The following is a 10,598-nucleotide window of genomic DNA, read 5'->3' on the forward strand; positions in this document are numbered from 1 at the left end:
TGCATGGCTGTGTGCTCGATTTTACACACCTCTCAGCAACGGCGGCGTGGCTGAAATAGCTGAATCCACTCATTTGAATGGGTGTCCACATACACTATACATATAAAAGTATGTTCCTGTATAACATGCAGAATCCAACCAGTTAGTGAAAAAATGACCGAAGACAGTGTTTAAAAGTAAAAATTGAATTTATTTTCTCATGACAGTTGTGGTTATCATGGATTTCTAGAAGTCTCCTCCAGTCTAGATCAATTAGTTGGAGGACATGGTGCGGCTGATCCAGGATTTGTAGTTGCAGACCTTGGTGTAGACACCAGGCTTGTTCCTCTGGGCACAGCCGTAACCCCAGGACACAACACCCTGCAGCTGACCATTGCACACCACGGGGCCACCGGAGTCTCCCTAATAGAGAGATGGGGAGACAGAAATTAAAAGTGAGCAGATTTGTTTCAGGGTATCAGTCAATCTAGGTTGAAGGATGGTTTTTGGAAATTCTATAATTGTATTTTCATTCATTCTGTTTATGGATCAGTGGAAGTGCTTCAACTCTGCTTACCTGGCAAGAGTCCTTGCCTCCCTCCATGAAGCCAGCACAGAACATGTTGGAGGTGATCTGTCCAGGATAGGCACTGTTGCAGCTGCTGCTGCTCAGGATGGGGAGATCCAGGCACCTCAGAGTGTCAGGGTAGTTGCCTAGAGATGGGCAGAAGAGGATTAGTCTCTCTGTCATTCTCTCTTTGGTTCTGAGTGGTCAGTGATATAATGTATCGTCAGTTTGAGAAACAAACTTTGTGGGCATATTGTTAATGCTACTCACTGCTGCTGCCGGAAAGGTTGCCCCAGCCAGAGACCAGACAGCGGGTGCCAGAGCTGGCACAGCTGGAGGGCAGAGCCACAGTGCTCACATAGCTGTTCAGGGAGGCGGGCCTGCTGAGCTTGATCAGCATGATGTCGTTGTCCAGGTTGCGGCTGTTGTAACTGGGGTGCATGATGACCTTTACTGAGTCGATGAACTGCTCAGTGCCCTCGTTGACGGCAATGTTGTGCTCACCCAGACGCACCTGCATGCGGCTGGGGAGAGAGAGGGGAGGGTTAATCAGATGTACTCAGACAAATACAGATTCATGTCGAACATACAGTAGATGGCTTTGGTAAATGTTTTTGAAGAAAGTTTCACCAGTCACTTACGACTTGTAGCAGTGAGCAGCAGACACCACCCATGTGCTGGAGATCAGGGAGCCACCACAGAAGTGGTAGCCAGACTGCAGTGATGCCTGGTAGGATGCAGAGTTCTTTCTGCACTCGTACCCTCCAACAATCTTGTCATCCTCATCGTCAATGGGGGCAGCGACTGAGTGGGATGTAAAGGAGAAATCGTTGTAAAGAAATAGGTCAAATGTACCAAACTTTTCAAACAGTGTATAGTTATAGCTTAATACAGAGTTGTATTTTCATTCAGTCTCCAATCTTTTGGCCCACATATTATTTCCTGTTGAATAAACCGGTACTCACATGCCACAGCGAACAGAGCGAGAAGAATAATGACCTTCATGGTTGTGTCCGTTTTTGCCTCGGTACTGAGCCACTGTCAGAGCCCTCTTATAAACCCACTCTGTCCTCTGCCATTGGTCAGTCTCAAGGGCATACATGTATACATTTCCATTGGTACCTGTCAAACAGTAACTTGCGTGTGAACGGACATATGGCTAACGAGGCTCCTCAACTGAGGATGTGTGCTAAACGGCATTACCTTACATCACTATGTAACTTCCTATCATGTTAAAATGAAAAGACTTTTGCCCCATTTTTTGACTCCTCATTGAAGGAATATAGAAATGTTTATTCATACAGTGCTTGGTTTTGTGTCACATACTTTCTCCAAAATATATTCACTACGAGGCCACAAGGGGGAGTTTCATGACCTAGCATTTGAAGTAAGCCTGGCATTTTGCAACTGGTTTCGAGTATTGGTCAGAAAGGAGAGTGTGTCTAAGGGTCCCTCAGCTTCAGTTGTCAATATAGGCTGTTTGTTACAGAGCCTGTTTCTTTGATATAAAAAGAGCTATAAAACAAACAGTATAACCACATTCATCATATGATCATGATATCTAGTTGTTGTAATCTAATGATATCATGTTTTATTGACCTCAGAAATACCTATAGATGCTGTACAGTATAGATGGTGTTACAAATACAGCAGAATGTCACTCATCATTTGTACATTTTCAGAATGTATTTCATTGCATAAAAATTGATGAAAGGCTTTCTTTTTCAATATTCAGAGACAGTAAATTATTTTTAGATTGTCACTAGAATGTATTTAAATGAAATAAAATAATGTAATGCTCTATTAGGAATTTTTCTTGGTATATTACAGGAAAAACATTACAGATATGACAAAAATAAACATAAGGCTAATATGTTTGGTACAATGTGAACACAAATAGAAAATATGTTTAGTCTGGACAAGAACAGTTGGTACTGTTTGCTCAGTGAGATTATGATGTCATGGGGAATTGTTTCAGTCTTACAGGTGGTGTGTGACATGTGGGTGCGTTTGTGCGTGTTTATCTGAAGCTTGTACCAAGTCGAGCTACTGATCAGCCAATTTCTCGCAAATCCAGTGCCGCCGTTCACTACACCTGAGATCATTCCAGTTTTTCTCTGGGTCATTGAAGGTGTTAACCTCAGCACAGTCCTCAGTAGAGTCGATAGAGACACCATTTGGCTCACCAAGAGACCAGAACCCTGTGGTTATTAGTGTCCCGTCCACCCATTTCCAAGTCCCCTTTGTCTCTCTGTCAGTCAGACCAATCCAGAACAACCTTTTAAATGTACAGATTAATTCCTGTTCCGCTCTGTTTATAATCACCAGGTCTTGCTCCTCTCTTTACACAGTCCTGTCTGCTCTCATCCCAGGATTCAGTCCAGTCAGAGATGTAGTACAAACTGGAACCAAACTTCTTCCATGCTTCAAGGCAGGTTTGGTTCAGCATATTGTACCTTCTCTTTAGATCGGCCTTTTCTTTATCCAGGTTTTTGGTTTGGACCTGTAGCTCGTCTCTCTGTTCAGTCAGGTTGTTGTTGCTGGTTCTATAAACTAACAAACTCTCCTCCAAATGGACAGTGACTCCATTATAGTAGACAAACAGCACCATGATCCCAGCCAGTAGGAGAAGGCACAGCAGGCCCAGACACGCTGCAGCAACTCTGGAGCATCTCCCCATTGAGCCCTCAGAGCCGTAGTTACTTCCTCCAGGTCTACTCTTTAGTCTGGTGTCTTCTGTCCTGGTACCAGAATCATGTCCTTTCAGGGTCTCTGCACTGACAAATATGACCGTAGTCCACTCATCAGAATAGCCACAGTCTCATTCCTCACTATTAATGCATTTGGTGCTGTCAATGATACACTCAGACATAATCATGTTATTTTCCTCTGTCATTCCAATTCAACTATAAAATACACTATTCTAATGTGTCTCTGTGACTGCACTGTACTCACTGTGCTGGGGTTAAGTCCCTAGGCAACAGGAAGACAACAGTGAGACAGGAAATAACAACAGAACCACCCGCCATGCAATTGTTAAAAGTGTTAGAAAATATTAAACTAAGCTGCCACCTAAGTTGTGTGTATGAAAATAAGAAAAATGCTGATGCTTGTGTCACTTCAGATGGACATAATTCCTTCCCAGGTAGAGTAATGTCTGAGCGTCAGATATAGGCCTACTGTTCACAGAAGTGCAAATCCTTGAGAAGATCAGATAATGTGGCTGGTGAAGTGGGTATATAACAGATTGTCTTCATGATTGAGTCCTGTGTAGCAACCAAAAAACACAATCATGAAGTACCTTATTCTCCTGGCTCTGTTTGCTGTTGCATGTAAGTCCTTGCTTTACTTGTTGAGAGAAATTGTTTAAGTTCGTATTGGTGTCCATCCTATGATAATACTCTGAATAGTGAATATTTACTGAACACGGGTACCGTTCTGTTTGCATGAGTTGTATTTCCATGCAATTTCACACTGATTCTTTCTGTCTGTATTTCAGTCGCTGCCCCCATTTGACAATGAGAATGACAAGATTGTTGGAGGGTATGATTGCAGAAGGAACTCTGCAAGCTACCAGGCATCACTGCAGTCTGGCTACCACTTCTATGGTGGCTCCCTGATCTCCAGCACATGGGTGGTGTCTGGTGCTCACTGCTACAAGTCGTAAGTGACTGATGAAACTTTCTTCAAAAACATTTACCAAAGCCATCTAGAGTATGTTCGACATAACTGTATTTGTTCATCTGATTAACCCTCTCTCCCCAGCCACATTCAGGTGTGTCTAGGTGACCACACAACATTGCCACTGAGCTGTTCAACTCAGTGAAGGTCATCATGCACCCCAGTTACAACAGCCGCAAACTGGACAATGACGTGAAGCTGAACAAGCCTGCCTCCCTGAACCGCTACATGTGCACCGTGGTCATGCTCTGCCCCTCTGCCAGCTCTGGCACCTGCTGGCTGGGGAAACCTACCCAGCAGAGGCTGTGATTAGCATCAACAATATGCCCATAAATACTTTTGATATTTGTTGTTTATCAAACCAATTACAAATTATATCACTGACCACTCAGAACCAAAGGGAGAATGTTTGATATACTAGCCTTCTACCCCAACCCACTGTTCTGCCTGGATCGCCCCATGCTGAGCAGCAGCAGCTGCAATAGCACCAACCCTGGACAGATCACCTCCAACATGTTCTGCACTGGATTCATGGAGGGAGGCAAGGAGTATTGCCAGGTACACAGAGTTGAATTCATAGCACACCTTTCTACTGTTGTCCTTTTCATTTGATTTGTTAAAAGCTCTCATCTGTTGTGATTAACCAGCATCAACCAATATTGAAAGATGCACCTCTCCACCACCTTTCTCTTGCCCCATCTTCATTCTGTCAGGGAGACGCCGGTGGCGGGCAGCTGCAGGGTGCTGTGTCCTGGGGTTACAGCTGTGCCCAGAGGAACAAGCCTGGTGTCTACAACTCCTGGATCAGCAGCACCAAGTCTTCCAAATAATTGATTTAGACTGGAAGAGACATTCTCTAAGACAGAAACCCATGATAACTGGTATGAGAAAATAACCACCATCTTTGACTTATTCATTATTTTAAAGTGCAATATGTGCTTTTAGGAAGGTGTGAAACAGGTATCTGGCTAGTGCTTATTATGTGTAACTTGTAAAGCAAGAGTTGCAGACAACAGCTAAATCGGTTCAATGCTGATTGTGCACTGTCCTATCTGTTTCCTCTCCTTGCTAAAATGCAGTTAGCTGGTAAGCTGTTTCCTGGAAACTTAATGACTCTTGCTGTCAATGGAAATATGATGACTTGTGAACTAGCAACTGCAATAGACATGAGTAGAACATACTTTTGTTCATCGCTTCATAGGTTAATGGAACTTACCCAAATTTAGTTTTTTCAGCTGCCACTATGGCCTATTAATTGCCTTACGTCCCTAATCTTACTACATTTGCACACACTGTATATAGATTTTTCTATTATTTTATTGACTGTACTTTTGTTTATCACATGTGTAACTGTTGTTTTGTCACACTGCTTTGCTTTATCTTGGACAGGTCGCAGTTGTAAATGAGAACTTGTTCTCAACTGGCCTACCTGGTTGAATAAAGTGCAGAATTTTTTGTTAATTTAGTAGAATATTTTGACAATATGCATACAATTAACCCAAATGTTTCACTATTCAGCTAAGACAGTTAATGAATAAAGGTTTGTGTTCGTTTGTCTGCTGAGTTAAATTGGTGAACTTCAAATGGCAAATGACTCTTTGATGAGGTTTAACGAGGTTGGCATCCAAAACAATGTTGCATTACTGCCTCTTACTATACTGGAGTCCAGCTCCCTTATACTTTTCTTGAAAAACTAATAAAATACCCTACCATCTAACACTACACTCAAATACCACCACCATACTCCACAATTTAAATCTATTTAGTCCTACCTCAGGCCAACAACCTGAAAGGATGGGACACCACTTAACACACCCTGTAACTCTGATGTCAAGTCTCGCACACCCAAATACCTCTCGGCAGCTGCCACCACTACCTCAATTTTCTGTGACTTACGTTCCATCCCTGCAGTACAGTTGATAACCATTGCTATAAAATGCTACAAATCCAATCTTACTGAAACATCACTTGCTGGCCTATCCCTCTGTACTGGTACAGATCTACTACTCACACCACTCCTCTCAGGATCCCTCCCCTTGACCCATCTTCCACACTGCCTCAGCATATGATAACTTCTACACTACTCTAACCCTGGAAACCTCAACCTGCTTCTCACAAGGGACATTTCTAATCCCCAGCCCCATAGACCCTACTACAATTAACACATACCACTACTTTCCACAATACTACACATTCCTTTGTCACATGCCCTTCTGCACACTTCACACCTAGGAACCTTCCTCCTACACACTGCTGCCACATGCCCTTCTGCACACTTCACACCTAGGAACCTTCCTCCTACACACGGCTGCCACATGAGCTTGACACCTGTAATAAAGTAATGTATTCGGCACAAAAGCTCATACAGGATAATGTATCCTGACATCCCTGTCGGGCAAAGACAGCATCAAAACTCAAAAGAACAGACAATGACTTCTGTTTCACCACTCCCGCCACCCTGTCTGCATCACACCAAACGACAACCTTCACAAACACTGGGAACCTTCCCCTTCAGTTGGTCAACTTTTACTGCTACCCCAGTAAATCACTCCTTCATTGAGAGCAAAACAATTCACATTTCTTGCCTCCATTCACTTAATGTGGAGAGCCTTCTCCCTCTGACCAGCAGAAACACAAACAATTATCACAGACCACTTCAGGTTACCCTTACCGATTCTACAGCACCAAACTCTGTTTTCACCCACCCTGAAACCACAAATGGATCACCCAAAAGGCAAGGGTCCATTTTTAACAAACATGTCACTCCTACAATCACAGACTCATCTTTAATCTGACCCTAGGCCCTGAGAACTGCACCACACCTACCACCTCCGATGCTTCGACCTCATTAACTTCCCTTTCTCCTCCTGTCTTAAGATGGCTCTGCTTACACTTTCTAACATTCTTATTTAACAAACCATCTCCCTTTTCCCGTCATGTTTAACCGACTCAAGCTCATCCTCTTCCGTCCTCCCTCCCTATCTCCCTCTTTTAGACCTCCTCTGCCCTCCATCCCTCCTCCGCATTCAAAGTATTCGTCTCCTTATGATAATATTGCACTTCTCCTGACATACATATTGTTCTTCCCTTATAGCAAATGCCTCACATATTCCTATTCCCTTTCGCTTGCGCTGGGAACATGTGACAGTGGAATGGTGACGTCAATATTCAGCGACGCTCTACGGTTTGTGTACAATTTCAAGCTTGATGGGAGGGTTACGTTTAGGACAACTGCATCAAATGTGCCTTTGTTTTGTCTTATAATCGGGAGGTGAGTAAAATACGATTTTATCCCATTAAGTGTATTGACATTTTCGAGATTAAAGCTAGCTAACTTGAAGCGCAGTGCTATATCAGCATCACCAGTAATATATGCGGAATGCGCAACCATTGCGGATGGAGTGCAGAAAAAAATGCGCATCGCTGCGACAAAAACGCAATTATAAAGGTGCTAGAAATCATCAAGTTGAAACTTATGTTGTACATTATTTGTCATTTGTGAAACTCTTTGGTAACATGTATTATATTTCTCTCTTTTGTAGAATTCCCTCGATCCTCTATTTACTCAAGTGTTTCTGCACTTATGCATATCTCTGTTGATGGGTACTTTCATATAGTTGTTTTTGCACTAATATAAAGGAATTTAACTTCTAGTTTTCAGAGAGAGTGCATGTCTCTCTTGGCCATATTTTGCAGTTGATGAACGTCTGCTCCAGGACTTTAGCTGTAGGCTACCTGGTATGAATGAATAATATCGTATGCAAACGAATGCACATTATAGTGAATGTTGATCTCAGTACGTCCCTGCACATGATGCTCTCCTAGCGCCCCTATTTTTTTATGTGTCACTTAGTTGTATCCTGTGAACATATGCCTTATGCTGCCCCCACTGAAAGATTAGTTAGTTTTCAGGTAGATATTGCTCACGTCCCCAACAATGGTGTGGTACGGCCGGCCATCTGTCGCTGTGTGAATGGAACTGTCAGTTGGTCCGTCTGTAAACCAGGCCTGACTCATGACTGAGTACTATGAGGAGGGGGGGTTGCTGTACGAGCACTCGCCTCCCATGCACATCAAAGTGGAGTCTCCGGAGGGACCCTTCGGAGGAGGCGTCTCAGAGGACGGCTTTCCCAGGGAGGATGAGGACTCGGAAGGCAGCTGTGACCAAAGCAGCGGGCTGCCTGGTGGACTCCCCTTCAACGTGGTGGTGGTGCATCCTAACATCATGACCCCTGGCATGTCCTCAGATGACCTCCTATCCATGGAACAGCGTAAGCTTTAGCCAACTTTTAGCTATTAAACGCATGTCTACTGTTCAATATTGATGCTTGCAGTGGTGCTCTGTACTGTTATGATAAATATGTTTTAACTATTACATTTTTATGTTTCACCTCATATGACACATAGTAAACACCTATAGATCAACTCTGTCTTTCTGTAGACAGAGGTTTGTCCTCTGTGTTGACAGCAGGGGGTGCAGGAAAGAGGAAGAGTCGTTTTAGCGGTGCAGAGCTGGAGGTGCTGGTTTCTGAGGTGACGCGGTGTGAGGGAGAGCTTTTTGGTCCTGCTGGGAGGCTCCGGCGCAGGGAGAGAGAGAGGATCTGGGCAGGGATCCTGGAGCGGGTCAACGCTGTGTCCAGAGTCCCTCGTACCCTCCGCGAGGTCAAGAAGCGCTGGGACGACCTGAAGAGACGCAATGGAGGCAGGCTGGCAGACGCTAGGCACCGCACTTGTTACCTGCCATCCAACAGAGGGGCTTCCATGCTGGGACGGTCAGCTCAGGCAAGCCCCAGGCTTCACCAGGCCAGACAGAAGCAAAGCACCAGAGGGAAGGCCAGTTCCACGTGCTTCACTGATACAGAACCAGGTAAATCTGAACACTAACAATGAGTTAAAGCCTTAGATTCAAGACTTGTAGGAACATTCAGATAATGCATATAAAAACTGCACTTTTAACCACTGCTTTCTACTATGTCCTCTTGTTTACTGCAGTGGGTGGAGGTGAAGGGTTGGAGAGGGATGGCTTTGAGAAGGATGAGGATAGTGGTGAGCGGGAAGGGGAGGTGGGAGAGGCGGAATGCGAGGGGGCAGAGAGCAGTATGGAGGAAAAGCTGGGTTTAGGACTGGGACTGGGGATAGGACCTCCCCCTAACTCGGAACGCTGGCTGCCTCCCTCTCCCCTCTACAGCGCCCCTTTCCTCAATGGGACCCCTCAGCCTAGTCCCCAACCATCACTAGGGGCCCAGCAGGGACCATTGGAGGCCCCTCCTCGTGGCTTATGGCTGGAGGACGAGCTCCGCGGCGTGGGGGAGGCAGCTCTGCAGCTGGGGGATCGGGTGGAGCAGAGTCTTCGGGAGTTTGGGGAGGGATTCAGACGTGATATGAGAACATTAGTAGCCTCTCAAGAGGCACTGGCAACCAGCCTACAGCAAAACAATGTTCTCCTGCAAAGGCTGCTGGGAGTCCTAGAGGTACAGCAGCAGCAACAACAACAACCACCACAGCAGCAGCCACATCATTCCCAAAAACAACAGCCACAACAGTCAATAATGCAGCAACCACAACAGTTACAGCAGCAGCAACCACAGCCTCAACAACCAATTCAGCAGCAGCAGCAACAACAGATACAGCAACCCCAACTGGTGCAGCAACAACAACAGATACAACCACAACAGCAACAACTGTTACTACAGCAACCCCAACTGGTGCAGCAGCAACAACAACAGATACAACTGCTACCACAGCAACCACAGCAGCACCCCCAGAGTCCAAGTAATCAACCAACTTCAGCAGTTGCCACTGTACCACCACCACCAGATATTCTTGATGGTACCACCCATCCAGATCCACCCGCAGTCATTAATGGAACCGTCCAACGGCCAAGGCGGGGGAGAATTGTTGACCATAGACGAAGAAGAAGGCGTTAGATAAAGATGAAAATAAGCTTTGATGTACTTTATTTATTTTCTCTAATACAATCTGATTTGAAATAATTGTGTCCCTTTAATTTCAACCAAAGTCGAAAAAATTGTTTCTTTAGCACATTTGTTATGTAGAGTGTGGAAAGTATTCAGACCCCTTGACTTTTTCCACATTGTTACGTTACAGCCTTATTCTAAAATGTATTCGATGACTGTTGTTCCTCATCAATCTACACACAATACCCCATAATGACAAAGCAAAAACAGGTTTTTAGAAATGTTTGCATTTTTTTTTTTTTAATGAACTGAAATAACTTATTTACATAAATATTCAGACCCTTTGCTATGAGACTGAAATTGATATCAGGTGCATCCTTTTTCCATTGATCATCCTTGAGATGTTTCTACAACTTGATTTGAGTCCACTGTGGTAAATTAAAGGTCCCACA

General features: G+C 44.4%; 2 protein-coding genes and 2 pseudogenes across 2 annotated transcripts; 2 read left to right on the forward strand and 2 right to left on the reverse strand.

Moving 5' to 3' along the window:
* Positions 1-169: 169 nt before the first annotated feature.
* On the reverse strand, positions 170-1,669 carry LOC124005373 (trypsin-3). The gene is made up of 5 exons (XM_046314567.1): positions 1,513-1,669; positions 1,189-1,351; positions 818-1,071; positions 557-693; positions 170-402 (listed from the first exon to the last, which is right to left on the reverse strand). The coding sequence occupies exons 1-5, from the start codon at positions 1,550-1,552 to the stop codon at positions 253-255; spliced, it is 744 nt and encodes a 247-aa protein (XP_046170523.1). The 5' UTR covers positions 1,553-1,669; the 3' UTR covers positions 170-252.
* A 135-nt stretch (positions 1,670-1,804) lies between these two features.
* LOC124005372 lies at positions 1,805-4,807 on the reverse strand (annotated as a pseudogene).
* On the forward strand, positions 3,840-7,441 carry LOC124005966 (annotated as a pseudogene).
* Positions 7,423-10,411, forward strand: LOC124005367 (RNA polymerase II degradation factor 1-like). The gene is made up of 3 exons (XM_046314547.1): positions 7,423-8,499; positions 8,670-9,095; positions 9,221-10,411. Exons 1-3 carry the CDS (start codon positions 8,244-8,246, stop codon positions 10,153-10,155), a joined length of 1,617 nt encoding a protein of 538 aa, XP_046170503.1. The 5' UTR covers positions 7,423-8,243; the 3' UTR covers positions 10,156-10,411.
* Positions 10,412-10,598: the final 187 nt, after the last annotated feature.

Source organism: Oncorhynchus gorbuscha, linkage group LG19, assembly GCF_021184085.1.
Source record: "Oncorhynchus gorbuscha isolate QuinsamMale2020 ecotype Even-year linkage group LG19, OgorEven_v1.0, whole genome shotgun sequence".
NCBI lineage: Eukaryota > Metazoa > Chordata > Actinopteri > Salmoniformes > Salmonidae > Oncorhynchus > Oncorhynchus gorbuscha.